Below are 17338 nucleotides of genomic sequence, written 5' to 3'. Positions count from 1 at the left end.
ATGCGTATTTTATTCCTAAGTTAGTATCTAGGTCCAAGTCGCCAAGTAAGTTATTGAAAAGTTATCCAAAAGCTTTTGTGATTGTGCGGCAAATCAAGGCAACTTGCCAGTCTCAGCTGCCTGTGAGCATAAGATGAGAAAACTTGTGAGTTTATCTATGTAACTAACAGTTGATGCATATAGTAGTAGTCGTCGGCCGGTTCGAGCACACATTAGCCAGGGACTTCAAGCTGAGTATCATTAAAGATATAAACATGGGTTAAACAAATAAGTCAGACATTTCCTGCTGGTTTTTAGGCTTGATATCACTCGATTGAAATATCGCCTGATTATCATTAATGAAATAAAAGATGGTTAAAAATATAAGTCAGATATCACCCGATTTAAATATTGCCTGGTTTTTAGTTAAAAACATTTTAAGATAAAATTATATAGGAAGGTATAAAGAAATGTCACTAATTCAGAAGAAATATGAAAACGAAGAGCTTGGTATGTCTGTTGATGCATATATTGATAAGGGTATCATCTATTTCCTAGGCAAAGAGATAGCTTCATTGCTTGGATATGTAGATACCGATCAGGCAATTCGAAAAAATGTAGACGACGAGGATAAGAGTACTAACCCGTCTGGTATACGGGTTATTGGTAGACCTCCAATTTTTATCAATGAATCGGGATTATACAGCCTTATCTTTGGGTCTAAATTGGAATCGGCTAAGAAATTCAAACATTGGGTTACATCAACTGTTCTCCCATCCATTAGAAAATACGGGTATTACAAAATGTTTAATAATCCTAATAGTCTGACATTTAAAATAGAAAATGAATATGATTTACATACCAAGGTTGTGTCATATATTAGGAGATTTCATGAAAATGCCATTATCATAGCAGGACTTGGTGAGCTACAGGACACATCAAATAAACGGATACAATCTTATAAGAAAGGTTATATGAAAGGGCAACCAGATTTGTTAATTCAGAATCGTCATAAGTATTATTCTGGCCTGTGTATTGAATTTAAAACACCAATGGGTAACGGCATCGTATCCAAGGAGCAAGAAGAATTATTACAAAACTATGAAGATAATGGATATAAGTGTCTCGTTTCGAACGATTATGATTTAATTGTAAAAAATATAAATGAATACATGCAGGATGTTCGTCTAATATGTGGATACTGTAGTCGCAAATTCATTACTAAAGGATCATTAAATAATCATAAGAAATGGATTCATAGGCATCCGAAAAAAAATTATATATGAAAGGGGCTTAAAGAAATAGTTATATTATATATTATAAAATAAATGTTTTCGGAAAACAGATATAAGGGTAAAGCTATTGATAATAATAATAATATGTCAAATAGTATAATGGATGAACAAGTACCAGAAATTAATATACCAATTTTAAAACCGATAAAAGCTATGAATACGTCTAACAAAGGTATGATCCAGGTAGTTGTAGACAATGTTCAGAAGCAATTGAATGAGTTTGCTGATTGGATAATTTCATATATTCCGCCAGATGTTAAGAAACCAGCTAATAAACGATTGGATGATTTGAAAGACGAGATTAATAATATTTATGAAAGTTTGAAAAAGACAAGGTTTGTACATAAGGAAACGAATGTCTTATACAAGAAAGAGTCAGCAATAAAGGGTTTTTTATCATCTTACAGAATCAATGGTGAGGAAAAGATTGATCCTAAATCATTTTTAGAAAAGTATGAGACCATAATTATTAGAATGATTGAACAACATGAAAAACCAATAAAGATGAAATTAGTTGTAGAGTGTGTATTTTATAAGAAGAATAATAAAGAGATTGTATACACATATGGATATTTTCATAGTAATATAGTTATTATTACACAAGCTACGGATATAAAAGATGTATACGAAGCATTAGCAGGTGATATATTAGAAAAGATAAGTAATTTCCAAAATAGTGGATCGGGTTGGATATTCGATAGAGTTGTCAATTTAGATATTCATATCGATAAGTATAAACCTATAGCAGCAAAATCTTATATTCCATTACCAGGAAAATTGAAGAGTAAAGAGGCTATTGTTAATCCTATTAATAAGGATAATGAATGCTTCAAATGGGCAGTTACATTAGCTTTATTTCCTTCTAATAAGAACCCAGATAGAATAACTAAAGCTCTTAGGAATAATAGTGAAAAACTTTGTTGGGATGATATTGATTTTCCTGTTCAGCTGGATAAGATTACTAAATTTGAGGCTAATAATCCAGGATATCGGGTAAACGTCTATCAATATATTAATGATGAGACTGTACCTATTAGAATAAGTGATGTTGAAAATTCAGATAGTAATAAGACGATAAATCTACTATTAATATTGAATGAAGAGACAAATCACTATTGCTGGATAAAAAATATGAGTAGGTTAATATCGTCTCAAATAACTAAACATAGTCATTGCAGATTTTATTGTGAGCGGTGTGTCAACTCGTTTAAAACAAAGAAGGCATTAGATAAACATTATGAATATTGTAAAAACCACAAGGCGGTTAAAATTACATTACCAAAAAAGGGGTCAACAATCTCGTTTAAAAATTATAATCATTCTATGCGAGTTCCATTCATTATTTATGCAGATTTTGAAAGCTTCACCGAGAGTATCGATACATGTCGGCCAAATGATGAAAGGTCATATACTCAACAGTATCAAAAACATAGACCATCTGGTTATTGTTATATGGTAAAATGTTATGATGATACTATATATAAACCAAAATTGTATCAATATACAGCTAAATCAGAGGATGAGGATATTAGTCAAAAATTTGTAGAATCGATAGAAAATACTATTAAGAATATTTATAAAAGATTTCATTACAATAAAAAGGTTAAGATGACAGAAGATGATACCAAGAATTTTAATAAAGCTACGCGATGTCATATTTGTGATGAGTATTTGAATGGTGATAAGGTATTAGATCATGACCATCTTACAGGTAAGTATCGAGGTGCAGCACATAACGAGTGTAATTTGAATTACAAGATACCGAAGCATATACCAGTGATATTCCATAATTTAGCGGGTTATGATTCACATTTATTCATTAAAAATTTAGGTTTTACAGAAGGGAAAATAGATTGTATTCCAAACAATGAAGAAAAGTATATTAGTTTCAAAAAGGAGATAGTCGTGGATACATTTACAGATAAAATGGGGAAGACTGTGAACATTAAACGAGAAATTAGATTTATTGATAGTTTAAAATTTATGGCTTCGAGCCTTGATGCATTAGTTAGCAATCTTGAAAATGATCAATTTAAAAATATGAAGTTATTTTATGGTGGAGAAAAGCTTAATCTATTACTTAGAAAAGGAATTTACCCATATGACTATGTCAACTCATTGGAAAAATTAAATGAAACATCACTACCACCAAGAGAAGAATTCTATTCAAAGTTAAATGACATGGATATTTCAGATGATAACTATACACATGCACATAAAGTATGGAAAACATTCAAGATAAAAAATATTAGAGAGTATCATAATCTATATCTAAAAAGTGATGTTATACTATTATGTGATGTCTTTGAAAATTTTAGAGATATATGTATGAAGAATTATATGTTAGACCCATGTTGGTATTACACAGCTCCTGGGTTATCTTGGGATGCTATGCTGAAAAAGACAAAAATTAATCTTGAGTTGCTGTCAGATAGTGAAATGCTATTAATGATAGAATCTGGAATTAGAGGAGGAATCTCGATGATTAGTAAGCGTTATGCACAAGCTAATAACAAATACATGAAATCATTCAATAATAAGGAAAAGTCGAAATTCATCAAATATCTCGACGCAAATAATCTTTATGGATGGGCTATGAGTCAGAAATTACCAACACATGATTTCAAATGGATGAATAAGAATGAAATTAAAAATTGGAGAAAACACCCATGCATATTAGAAGTAGATTTAAGTTATCCTGTTGAATTACATAATCTTCATAATAAGTATCCATTAGCACCTGAGAGACTAATGATTAACAAAGTGGAGAAACTTATTCCAAACCTAGCTGATAAGACAAAATATGTATTACACCATGAGACGTTGAAATTGTATGAAAGTCTTGGATTGAAAATAACGAATATCCACAGAGAGGTGTAACATTTCATGAGTCTGAGTGGTTGAAACAATATATTAGTCTTAACACAGAACTCCGTACGAAGGCTAAAAATGACTTCGAAAAAGACTTTTTCAAACTGATGAACAATAGCGTCTTCGGGAAGACGATGGAGAACATACGTAACAGACAGGATATTAGACTAGTAACAAATGAAAAACAGACAGCGAAATTAATTAATATGCCTAATTATAAGAAAAGAACAATATTCTCAGAAAATTTAGCAGCTGTACATATGGGTAAAACAGAGTTAGTATTCAACAAACCTATATATGTAGGCATGTCGATCCTTGACCTATCAAAGAATTTGATGTATGATTTTCATTATAATTATATAAAACCAAAATATGGTAATAAATCGAATCTGCTATTCACCGATACTGACAGCTTGATGTATAAGATTGAAACAGATGATTTCTATAAAGATATTGAGAAAGATATTGAGACAAAGTTCGATACGAGTAATTACCCAGAAGACCACCAAGGAGTAAAACAGAGAGTGAATAAAAAGGTTATTGGTATGATGAAAGATGAGACAGCAGGTCAAGAAATTACTGAATTTGTAGGACTTAGAGCAAAACTATATGCTTATAAAACAGATGATGAAAAAGTTGGAAAACGTTGCAAGGGTATTAAAAGAATCGTCGTAAAAAGTAGTATTTCATTTGATGATTATAAAAATTGTTTATTCGAAGGTCAACAAACGATGAGAAAGATGAATGTAATCAGGAGTCATAAACACCAAATATACACAGAAACGGTTAATAAAGTAGCACTTTCAAGAGATGATGATAAAAGAGAAATAGAATCAGATGGTATTAATACTAAGGCTATAGGCTATAGAAATATTGATGAATGACTATATGATCATGATGCTAATGAGTTTATTAAGAGATATGAGGGTTGTATAGACCATTATGATAGGATAGCTTCACAGAAAAATTTTAAACCAAAGAGATCAAGCAAATTATTTTAAAACACTATCAGGTGGTAATCGAGTATCTTCAGGAACAACTTGTAATTCTTCTCTGACGAAATTTCTTTTCGGTGCACCATCAGAGAGGTAATATAAGACAGGTTGATTAGCTGACACAACAGTTCTCAATATATCATATATTCCTAATGACCATATAGGATCTGTAGCTCTTTTATTACCACCTTCCAACTCACCAGGAGCGTATAGATATCTAACTTTCACACCAGGTGGAAGTCTAACTTCTTTCAATCCAACAGGTCTTTCGTAATTAACGTGGTTTTCATATACTTCTTTCAATTTTATTCCTTCGATAGGGGCTTTTCCAGTTATTCTCTTTACGCCACTGTTTATACCACGTATGACAGCTGGCAGCCTTTCAACCCATTCACGAGATCTTTCATTATTTTCAATTATCATTTCTTTTGCGTATTGATGACTAAATAGTTTCTCTGCAATGGCTCGATTAGCGCGCTCGACTAATGCTTGGGATCTATGGTTATTAGCTTCAGATCTTTGTACTTTAACAGATTTATTTTTCATTATTCTCGTAACTTCACCCATGAATTCAGTTCCAGGATCTACGATAATTGTTTCAGGCCATTTCAAACGTCTGGAATATATCTTTTCAAACCCTCTCGAAACCTCTACCGAATACTTAGACGTCAAGGGCTCAGCATCTATATATCTACTTGCAATGTCAACAACCACGAGAGCATATTTGTATAACTTTCTTCTTACTCTATCATGGGGTAAGAATAATAAGTCAGCTTGATGTATCTGATTAACCTCTTCAACGTTCCAGTGATATCTGGGGATATACTGTGGTTTTGGTAAATATATCTGCCATAATACCTGCTTTTCCAACCATTTTTTCACTATAGCTTTATCAATATTGGTGACATCAGCTAGTTTATTAATAGCTTCATAACCTTTCCAATAGCCTTGTGGGCTATAATAATGGTTTGTTAATTTCCTGTTATCCATATATAAATTATATAAAACAATAATCTTTTATAATAATATATATAATGAGTCAATCAATATCACAAGTGCTTGATGTTAATCATGAATCGAGAAAACCCTTCGCATTGAAAGCTGAAAGAACCCTGCATAGAACGACATTTAACCCTAGTAATGCATCACCAGGGGAAACATTGTATGTTAATATACCAAAACTATCAAATGGGTATGTATATGTTCCAAATAGCATTGCCCTAGTGGGTAACTTGACACTTCAGATGGGAAATGTTAACAATACAGTTATTAACAACCTAGGTAGGAATCTTATAGAAAGGATGAGGGTTATATATGGGGGTGAGGTCATAATGGATATTAACCGATATGATTTATACTATACGTATAAGGATCTGTTCAAGCTTGTTAGAGAACGTGATAACATGCTCCGTGAGGGTGTATCGAGTCTTAATATGCGTAAGCTAAGGACGAATGCTGGGGACAAGGTGAGTAATGATACTGGAGAAGTTGCTTTGGCTAATATCCATAGTAATAAGTATAAAATAGCAATACCACATGAAATTTTGGATAAGCATGGTGTTTTGAATATGAGAGCTTTGAATAACGATCTTATGTTCGAATTGACACTAGCGCAGAGTAGCGCTATAGGTGTAACTAGCGATAATACAAAAACTTATGCATATAGCCTGAGTAATATCGAATTAGAGTATGAGACAATTCAAAGTGAATATTTTTCTCAAGATGCAGCTAATAGTTATCAACTTGGAAAAGGGTTTTACTATGAAAATGTACTGCTTCACAAATCATTCACCATCGCTAAAGCAACTGATAGTGTTATTAATAATCATGTAAACGTTCCAAGACGTAGTCTAACAGGTATCTTAATGCTGTTTGTGGAACCATATACAGGTGGTACAAGAAATAGCGAGAAGTTTGTAAATCCTAATATCACGAAAATTGAAATAAATATCGATGGAATGCCAAACAAACTATATAGTAAAGGTATGTTACCTACAGATATATGGGATAGTGTTATCAAACGATATGGTCTAAGTGATAATATCACACAAAAACAATTTTATACTGATAAATACGCTGTATGGATTGATTTAAGAACATTTTATGACAATCTTTTACACGGTGCAGGTCTCCATCTTAATAGCACGAAAGACGGTGTGCGTATCACTATTACCCGTACGACCGGGGTATCTGGCAACATTACATGCTACATGTATGTTGTGGCTGATGCTGTCTTCGAAGTGGAAAATTCTGATTTGAAATCAATTGTGTATTAAAAATTAAATTACTATTAATAATATATGGAAGAGTTAATACATCAAATTCCCTATAACTGTATAATAGTTGGTCCTACTAACTGTGGAAAGACGCGATTCTTAGTCGATACTCTTAGAGGGTGTTATAAAGACAAATTCGAGTATATTATCCTAGTTTGTCCCACGTATTCGAAAAATAAAACATACCAAGGTTTTGCTAATAATGACCCTAGGTTCATAGTAATTCAACCTGATAGTAGCGATATAGATGATCTTAACCAAATATTACTAGATGTCGAAACGGTTTTTAGTGGGTATACAACACTAATAATTCTAGACGATGTTGCATCTAGTAGTGAGGTAAAAAAACGGTCTAATCAATTCATTAACCTAGCATTTAGCGCAAGACATTCTAATATATCAATTTGGGCATTAACACAACATTTAACATCAATTGCTAAACCTTTTAGAGATAATATAAGCTGCATCATTAGCTTCTATTCAGTGAACAGAATATCTAATCAAACATTATTTGATGAATATGGTGGAGAGTTAGATACTGGGCTTAGGAAGCATTATATGGAAATACTAAAATCAGAAAAGTATGCTAGGATTTGTCTATGTCTACGTCATCCATTTAATTCATATGTAGAAATTCCGAAAATGCTTTAAGAGAAAATATGTATGTTAATTATAAGATGGAAACAGTTCTTGATCAGTTCAATGATGATAGCTTAGAAACCATACACGAAGAAGAGCCAATAGTGAATGAAAATAAACCGATTAGAAAGAAAAAGTTTATGGTTAAGAAAGACGATAGCCCAGACGTAGAAGAAAGACGTGAACAACTATCTATTTTAGCAGTTCTAGGAACAATCGAGGCATACACAGGTAATAAGATGAGTCTCGGGGATGTTAAGAAATTATCAGCAAAAGATGTTGATAGATTCTATAATAGATATCAAGTTATAATGGGTAATCAAGTTACTGGATCATTAATCAACACAAGCATCGATATTGCTACTGAGATATCTAGTTATGTACTACCAATCGATGATAAGGAATCACTATGTTCTGATCTTAAAGGTAATCCAATGGTTAGACAAGAGCTTTCTAATATAGCTGGATATATCCTTTTAAAAGGAGGTCGATTTGTTGCTCTTGGAAGCGGATTACTCCAAATTATAAAACACATAGATTATAAAACTTTGGTTAAAAAGGAGGAAGGACCAACTGATGAAATTGATATGGATAAGTATATTAATAAAACTGTTGAGAAATCTCTTGAGCAGTCTTAAGCACCTCTTGAGCACCTCTTAAGAACCTCTTAAGCAGACCATAATTCTCTTGAGCAGACTCTTGAGCATCTCTTGAGCTAAATATATATAAATAATTATTTTGTTATTCATATATAGAATGTCTGAAAACGATAGCGCACAAATAGAACAAATAACTAAGATGCCTGAACAGAAAATAGAACGTATTAAGGATCCTAAGAAGGTAGCAGCAGGTAAACGTTTGGCTGACTATCATAAAAGAGCTAAGCAGGCTCTTAAAGCTGATACTGATAGTGAGGAAAAAGATAATGGTGAACATAAGTGGATGCCTGAAATATCACTAACAACTGCATTAACAATGGTTGGAATAACTCTGACTGCTGTCGATTTATATTTTAGATGGAAAAAGCAGAATAAACATGAGTTGAATGCACCTCATGCTGTCAATACAGATGAAAAGCCTAAATTAACAACACCCTCATCCATGAATGAGCTACAATTAACGTCAAAACAAACTAAATCGTCTAAAATACCAGTGCCGAGAATAGGTATGGAGTAAAATGGTATAAAAATAAAAATATTTATTAATATTATATAATATGTCAAGCTCAACAGAAAACAAATTGGTTAAAACTGTCATGGATGCTAGCGTAACTGTAGGAATTGCTGCTGGTATTGGTTATGTGGGAAAGAAAGTTATGAAAGAATCTTTTATTAATGACCCATCAAGCTCCCTGCCTAACTATGGAAAATGGGTCTTAGTTCTTGCTGGTTCTATGTATTTGAAGGACTATCTCGAAACTAAAAAGATTATACCAACAAATTTGTAATTGGTATAAAAATAAACATATTATAATATGTATATAATATAAATGGCAACGATAGCTGTAATGATAGCTGGGGCTGTATTAAACGCTACAGCATTTGTAGGTGGTTCTTATCTAGCTAAGACACTTGATGGGAGTTCATCTAAAGTCGATGAGGAGAAAAAAAGACATGATAAGGCTCTTGAAGAATATCAAAGACAAATGGGTGAGTATGAAAAGAAAAGACAGGCATACCAAGATTGGCTAAACAAGGAGTATATTGATAAGAAAAACGCTGATGAAGTTTTGGATAATACAGATATGGCGTTTAAACTATATAGTAAAGCTCATCCAGATGTTAAATTCGATATCGAGGATAAGCCTACGTTTAGTGATTATTATAAACCAAGTAATAAACAAAAACAGTATGAGATGGCTTACATTGGTGGTGGGATGTTGGCTGTTGGTTATCTGACTTCAAAGTTCTTGTAAACCGTTATAAAAACTATCTACTATATTAATATATATAGTAAATGGATGTCACAGATTTCGATCCTTTAACAGAGGAGGGTAAGACTGATATTAATGAAACGATTGATGATGAATACGATCAGCTAATAAAGAACGGTGGTGAGGATAAAGAAAGCTTTTTAAACAGAATGAAAACAAAATTCGGAAATCATTATAGGTATGCGGTTAAACGACTAGACGATGTTTTTAAGGTTAAGAACCCAGGAACCGATATGCCAGAATATATGAAACTTGATGAATTGCCTGGTATAGATGAATCCAAAATTAAGATTACAGAAGAAAAAAAGGAGAAGGCTCTCGAAAGATTGAATGAGATATTTACCGATTGGGACGATGAGAAAGTTATCTATACTTCAGATGAGTTTGGGATACCATTGGTATTAAACCCCCGTGGAAAACGGTGGTATCCTCTGAACTCAGTAGAGGATTATAGGAAACTTCCAGAGGGAATCAAAAAGTATTTTCATAGAAATGTTGAAGATGATATCGAGTATGAAAAAGCATACAAATATTTGAGCAAAGTCTTTCAAGACAACAAATTACCCTCAGTATATACGGAGGTTGAAGAACATGAGGATGAAATAGATCTTGCATATGATGAAGAGGATCGGGTGGTTATATACAACGATAAAACAAATAACTGGTTGACTATCTTTAATAAAAACGGGTCAATCAATAAAAAGATTCCACCACATTTGAAAAATATTCTTGGTCAAAGGTCTGACGAAAAAGCTGACGATATCACTAAAAAAATAAAAGAACATGGAGAAGAGCAAATTCATTTATTACCAAAGATTGATATTCTTAAAGGACAGATAGATGAGGATACCATAAGCATTAACTCAACGCAAGAACGCATAAGAGAAATCGAGAGGGATATCGATGAAATAGGGTCTACAAACAAACGGAATCACGATCTGGAAATCCTAAACAAGGAAATGGGTAGATTAAATGAATCCATTAGAGAGAGGACTGCAAAGCTAGAGGAAATAGAAGAACGAATAAAAGAACTACAATCTCAAAAGGAAGAGCTCGAAGATCAGCGTGAGGGAATAGAGGAAAAACTACCGCTAAAAGAACGGATAAAACAAATAATAAAGCGTTATGGTTTGACTGTTACCGGCATAGCCCTTTGCGTTTCTACCATTATCGGGGTTATCATCAATAGTTTAAAAGCTGGGTTAACTCGGATGGCTAAGGGTGTTGGTAATGGATTGAAAGCCCTCGGTAAGAAATTAGGTGAAATACTGCCGGGCATGGTTGGTGCAATAGCTAGTTTCATATTTAGAACAGCTGGGGAGGTCGTTGGCTTCCTTGCTAAGAATGCATGGCTCCTTATAGTAGCTGTCGTTTTGTATATTATAGAAAGGTTTAAAAAGAAAAAATGAGTATATATTATACATAAATGACAATATTACACATTGATAAAACAGTAGCTGATAACACTATTTGGTTTGATACCCCGATTCAAAAAAGTAAGCAGATATCACTAATATCTTGTAATTTCGTAAATTCTTGGCTTTCACGTGACGTCACTGACCTATTTCGACCTATCCAAATATGGGCGTCCGCCATCTTTGTGCCCCTCCGAGTGTGAAATGTTATGATAATAGTAGGCCATTTTTATAGTGTTTAGAGTTTTAGATCGCTTCAGAGCCAAATGACGTCTCAAAACTTTGGGAAATGGCTGTGCCAGTGCTCTCGAAATATGGATCAGGTCTTGAAAGTCATGTAAAGGAACGTTATTTGAAGAAGATCGAGGCAGTAGGCGTTGATCCAGTCACCATACCAAGTGAGCAGTTTGATCCTGAATGTTTGCCTCCAATAGAGCAGTCAGATTTGTTTAGTTACTTGGTTTTGCAGACAAGCTATTATACGAACGATCAGTTTAAAAATTACAAGAGTTTGGAAGCATATAATCAAGTGGTGTCTGGATTTGTGGCTTCAGTAAGAGGACGAATTATCTCAAGCAAGCATGTGGTCGTTGCGAAAGTTCGCCATTCCCAACGCATGAATGACCCTCTGGCCGATATTTGGATCATTGCCGGCAAGGATGGCACGATTTTTTCTGCTCATTGTTTGGGTTGTAAAGCAGGCCTAGCAGAATCTTGTTCGCATGTTGCCAGCGTCTTATTTTACATCGAATGTTGGACAAGAATCAACGGGAAATTAGCCTGTACCCAAGTTAAGTGCACGTGGCTTCTTCCCACGTATGTCAACCAAGTATCTTACGCAAGGGCCAAGGACATAGATTTCTCTTCTGCGAAAAAACTCAAAGAGATTCTAGACAGTAACATTGATAAATTGAATGATGAAAATTTAGGACAGTCTCGTAAAAATCAAGCTGGACCTGGACGAGACCCGAACCCTTCAGCCCAAGTTTCAGCAGCGGAAAAGGAGGAATTTTACACAAAACTCTCCAACTGCCAAACAAAAGCTGCTTTGTTAAGTTTAATCGACCCCTTCGCTGACCATTTCATTTCCAAAAGTCGGAATGTTCCAGTTTTATGTGATCTTTACGAGCCTTGTAATTTAGATCTAGATTATCTAGAACTGTTGCGAAAGTGCTTAGATGTCAAGCTGAACATTTCAGACGAGGAGATAAAAGCGGTTGAGCAAGACACAAGAGATCAAGCTAAGGGCCCAGGTTTTTTTAGACATCGTGCTGGCAGAATTGGAGCCTCTGTATGTGGTGCTGCCTACAACACCAACCTAGCTCAGCCCTCCCAGTCACTGATCCAATCTATCTGCTACCCCCACTTGTACAAGCTGGATAACAAGGCCATTCGACATGGCATCAAGTACGAACAGTATGCCATTAATGCATATGAAAGCTTAATGAAAACAAAGCATATTAACTTTGAACTTAAGAGATGTGGTTTGTTCATCAACAGGGAATTTCCTTTCATCCATGCAACCCCAGACTTTTTAGTTTCTTGCAATTGCTGCGGATTGGGATGTGGAGAGGTGAAATGTCCCATTTCCATCCCCAACTGTGACTTTAAGCAGTATGTTCTACAAAAAAACTCTTGTCTTGAGGTGGTAAATGGCCTAATGAAGCTAAAGAAGAGCCACAATTATTACTTACAGGTTCAACAACAGTTGTTTACTCTGCCAGAAAGAAAATATGTTGACTTTGTTGTTTGTGCTGTGGATTCAGATGGAAATGCACACATTGTGTGTGAGAGAATTTACCCAGACCCCCACCACTTCAAAACTGTCGTGAAAAAGCTTGAAGCATTTTGGAGGATTGGCATACTCCCTGAGATCTTGGGACGGTGGTACACAAGAAAGTGCAATGTTATCATTAAAGTTCCAGGTGATCAAGCAGTCTGCTTTTGTAGAGGACAGTGCAGTGATGAGATGGTCTCCTGCAGTAATGCTGACTGTCCATATGGCCAATTTCACATAGAATGTTTGGCTGTAGGTGGGAAGTCCATACCTAAAAGATGGTATTGTCCTCACTGCAGCAGGCTGCCACAGTTTAAGAGAGGAATTGGGGCTTCAAAAGCCAAGCCGAAACCATCTACTGTCAACCAAGCTGCAATGCAATACAATGCTATTTGTGTTTGTAATGCAAAGGCACTCATAAGTGATAAACTGGTCGAGTGCCACAATGCCAACTGTACAAATGGTCATTTTTTTCATCTTAGCTGTTTGGGATTGAAAAGAATGCCAAAGAATCACCAGTCAACGTGGGTGTGTGGTGCCTGTAAAGCTAAAGAAAACAAGTCATCCACACCTACCACTTCTACTTCTTCAAAGACAACCTCTGCCAAGCCAAGCAATTCACCATCACCAGAAACTTCAGAATCACAAACAGTTGATTGTAATAGTGATAGTGAAGATGATATTGAAATCACACAGGTTACAACCGGTGTTGTTGACAAGTATAGTGCCCTTGCAACACTAAACAATGCTGATTATGACCTCATCAGTGATCCTGCTGGATGGCTTAATGGTGATATAATTCAAGCTACCCAAGTATTATTGCAGAATGTAAACCAGTCAATTGAGGGATTTCAGCGCCCAACCCTAGGAAGAGTAAGGAACTTTGATGTAGTTTCGGGAGAATTTATTCAGATTTTGCATACAGGGACTGATCACTGGGTATGTATTAGCAGTATAGGATGCTTACCTGGTGTTGTAAATCTTTATGATAGTCTCTACCATCATGCAATTAGCCAGGAAATAGAGGAGCAAGCAAATGACTTAATCGGTGGAAGACTAGTTAATTTAGAATTTGTACCAGTTCAGCAACAAAGTAATGGTAGCGACTGCGGAGTTTTTTCAGTTGCTTTTGCTACGTGTTTGGCTTTTGGTACTAACCCCAGTCATGTGACCTTTGATGTTGCTAAAATGCGTCCCCATTTATTAGCTTCCCTTAAAGGTGGACAAATAAGCATGTTTCCAACTTTTTAATTTATTCTTTAGCAAGGAAAAATTATTAGTGATAAGTAATAGTCAGTAATATGACATAAATATTATAATAAATAATTTTTAATAAATAACCAAAAGCAAAAAGCTGATAATCAAAATAAATACTTCATTTAAGCGATTTAAATCAGACATCTTTTCATTGGAACTCAGTGAATAAATTGTAAAAATGTTTGTGTCTGAACTGTCCAGCATTATCAGCTTCTTACTTTAGGCTCAGTCAAAACAGATTAATTCTGCTTTGAGAAATACACCAACATATTAAAATCTTTTCTTTCGAGATTCAATCTACATCTCTTATTATGAAATCTAGTGACAATATTAAAATAAGCAGGAACCCATGCTCAGGGAAATGGTGTATCAGGAAAGAAACAGTAACATAACAATGAGTCATACATAGAGCAATATTTCTAGCAATAAAATTAATTAATAAACATTTCAGTTGCTATTGAATATTATTAGACCTCTGTTTACCTTTGGCATAATATTTTTCAATTTCTCTCTGGCTAAAAAATTGTTAGTTGAATCAAAATCAGTATTCATGTGTTAGCCACAGTTATCTTCTTAGCACATAATCTCAGATGAAAAATTAGGCCATAGGTAAAGAGTTATTTCACTTTCTTTTTCCTTCATGCCCTTTTTCATATCAAAATTTAATTTTTAAGATTGTTTGTCCCCTCCATATTTGGACTTGTTGAAGAACGTGAATAAAATTGTTGCTTTATTTCTAGTGAAATAGTAATTGTGATTTTAGTGTTTTGTGCCTGTCGCAATGTAATAATGATTTCTCCTGGTATAATGTTATTATAGAAAAAACTTTAAACATTGTTACCACCCCTGCTTTTTATGAAAAATGTACTACTCAAATGGCACTATGGAAGGACAAAAATTAACAAGTGCAGAGCAAACCCTTAAAATGCGGTCAACGATTGGTACCTGGAATTCAGGTGACCCATTCTGGTTGCTGCTTACAAAGTTTGTGGGCAGTGTTCCTTCCAGAAAAGTGTATTTTCGCCGCAGTAGACCGATCACTCTTTCGACGTGTATCCTAACACTGGCTATCCCCCTTGAATGTTCAACGTCAATGGGATCTAACTGGGCTTTCCCTTTGGTAAATGCTGGAATTACCAGTTTTCCATGCTTTAAACCAACACTTTCTGTGATGGTAAATCCCCGATCAGCCATGACTGTATCCCCTGGGGTCAACTTATCTAAGAATCCACAATTCTCAGTTAAATATTTATCTGAGGTGCGGCCACCCCAAGCTTCAGAAACAAAGCAAATTGTACCTTGGGGAGTGATACCAATAAGGATCTTTATGGTGTTGTGGTGCTTATAAGATGAGAACGTTTGAGCTCTGGCCAAAAGATTTGTTGGTTTTTCAATAAAAACTTCAAAGCAATCGATTATGACAGTTACTTTGCGTCTAAATGTATATTGAAAGCACATTGGCATAGTTTTCCACAACTGTTCCCTTTCAGGCCAATAGATAAAGCAGGACAACCTAGAATCCATTGCCAATATCCAAGAGGTAAATATTCTTGATACACTTGACAGGGACACCACGAAACGATACGCTAGGTCTTGAAAGGGAACGTTTAGTCTCAGCTTCATCAGTACCAGCACAAATTCTTGAAATCTATTAAGAACTGTAGATTTCCGTTGAACATGTGGCGCGACATGCTCAAACACCACTATCAGGACTTCATAGGAAGGTAGTCCTGTGTAAAATCGAACTTTATCAGTTGTATCGAAGAATTCTCTGTCCGGAGCTTGATATGCAGATTTTAAAAACATGTATTCAAATTCATCTGTCTGTGTGTCAGCGTTCTGTGAACCTTCAAAATAAGTTAAGTCTAAGTCCATCTGTGTTGACTCGTCCTTGAAAGTCACTACGGGTGTCTGGGTGCTCTTGTCGAGTATTTCTTCACGCTCATCATTCGCACTGCTGCAAGAAGGCTCAATATTAAAACATAAATTACTCTGTGTTTCGGTAGAAAACTCGATATCTTGGACAGCATTCCCAGTTTGATTCAAGTCCTTCTTTTTCCTCTCGACTCCAAGTTGCTGATGTTCTATGATTCGCTTCCTGCGCTCTCTTGCCCTTTCAGCTCGTTCTGTCTTAGCTTTCGCTGCTTCCTTCAGATCTTCTTCCTGACTTTCCTTTTTTCCAAGGTTAATAGTTGGAACCCAATCAATATTATATCTGTCCCAGACTTTTGCAGGCTTTCCAGAGACAAAGTGAAGACCACAAACACGTTCGGTTTCAAGAACCCTCTTCGCGTCAGTATCGCCTCGACTGATGGCCGAAATCCAAAGCCTTCTCCGCTCTCGTGTCAACTCTTCGTGCTCTTCGCCTTGATTCGATATCACTTTAGGTATTGAAGAAAAGGAAACTTTTTTCTTACCGCTCTTTGAACCGCAACCAACTACGATACAATGCACCATGTTCAGTGAAAAGTTCACACATATCTCTCTGTCGCGTCTGTTTGTTTACTATCGAGGGGCACAAAGATGGCGGATAGCAACCGTTGTCAAGACCGGTGTCACGTGGGTGAAAGCCAAGAATAAGATGATGAATCTTAGTAGTGAAGGAACCATCTCAGATTCAGAAGGTAATGTACTATTAAGAATTCCGAAAGGTAATTACTCTAATGTTCCTCAAGTAAAGAGTATAATTGATAAAGTGTTGTTTATTGGTGAAAAACCTGCTAGCATAGAGGGAAACTATCTTATCCCAAGCGTTGATATTAAACTGAATGATTCATTAGCAAAGCTATTAAATCTCAACACTAATCTCAAAGCAAAATCGAGAAATGAAGTAAAAATATCTAAAACCCCAATTGCTATATATATACATTGTGGCGCTATTGATTCAAAACAGGTAATATG

At 35.0% G+C, this 17338-nt stretch overlaps 4 protein-coding genes across 4 annotated transcripts; 3 read left to right on the top strand and 1 right to left on the bottom strand.

The window, feature by feature from the left end:
• The first annotated feature begins 1373 nt into the window (after positions 1-1373).
• LOC116298136 (uncharacterized) lies at positions 1374-4154 on the top strand. The gene is made up of 3 exons (XM_031706513.2): positions 1374-2337; positions 2626-2985; positions 3106-4154. Exons 1-3 carry the CDS (start codon positions 1374-1376, stop codon positions 4152-4154), a joined length of 2373 nt encoding a protein of 790 aa, XP_031562373.2.
• Positions 4155-4450: 296 nt separating this feature from the next.
• On the top strand, positions 4451-5237 carry LOC148907025 (uncharacterized). The gene is made up of 2 exons (XM_089036531.1): positions 4451-5007; positions 5138-5237. The coding sequence occupies exons 1-2, from the start codon at positions 4451-4453 to the stop codon at positions 5235-5237; spliced, it is 657 nt and encodes a 218-aa protein (XP_088892657.1).
• Positions 5238-11527: 6290 nt separating this feature from the next.
• On the top strand, positions 11528-15176 carry LOC148907024 (uncharacterized). The gene has a single exon (XM_089036640.1). The coding sequence runs from the start codon at positions 11693-11695 to the stop codon at positions 14429-14431; it is 2739 nt and encodes a 912-aa protein (XP_088892766.1). The 5' UTR covers positions 11528-11692; the 3' UTR covers positions 14432-15176.
• A 119-nt stretch (positions 15177-15295) lies between these two features.
• Positions 15296-17011, bottom strand: LOC148907023 (uncharacterized). Its single transcript, XM_089036642.1, has one exon. The coding sequence runs from the start codon at positions 16892-16894 to the stop codon at positions 15305-15307; it is 1590 nt and encodes a 529-aa protein (XP_088892768.1). The 5' UTR covers positions 16895-17011; the 3' UTR covers positions 15296-15304.
• Positions 17012-17338: the final 327 nt, after the last annotated feature.

This window comes from Actinia tenebrosa, unplaced genomic scaffold (assembly GCF_029948245.1).
Source record: "Actinia tenebrosa isolate PJP-AT-01 unplaced genomic scaffold, QUT_ActTen_1.0 PGA_scaffold4__44_contigs__length_22323623, whole genome shotgun sequence".
NCBI classification, from domain to species: domain Eukaryota; kingdom Metazoa; phylum Cnidaria; class Anthozoa; order Actiniaria; family Actiniidae; genus Actinia; species Actinia tenebrosa.
This window is presented reverse-complemented; position numbering and strand designations above follow the sequence as displayed.

Coding starts and splice junctions, on each gene's coding strand:
- LOC116298136 (XM_031706513.2), top strand. CDS start 1,374: ATGGATGAACAAGTACCAGAAATTAATATACCAATTTTAAAACCGATA. Junction 2,338..2,625: donor TGATGTTGAAAATTCAGATA/GTAATAAGACGA, acceptor TTATTTATGCAG/ATTTTGAAAGCTTCACCGAG. Junction 2,986..3,105: donor AGATCATGACCATCTTACAG/GTAAGTATCGAG, acceptor TTAAAAATTTAG/GTTTTACAGAAGGGAAAATA.
- LOC148907025 (XM_089036531.1), top strand. CDS start 4,451: ATGTCGATCCTTGACCTATCAAAGAATTTGATGTATGATTTTCATTAT. Junction 5,008..5,137: donor ATTAATACTAAGGCTATAGG/CTATAGAAATAT, acceptor AGATCAAGCAAA/TTATTTTAAAACACTATCAG.
- LOC148907023 (XM_089036642.1), bottom strand. CDS start 16,894: ATGGTGCATTGTATCGTAGTTGGTTGCGGTTCAAAGAGCGGTAAGAAA.
- LOC148907024 (XM_089036640.1), top strand. CDS start 11,693: ATGGCTGTGCCAGTGCTCTCGAAATATGGATCAGGTCTTGAAAGTCAT.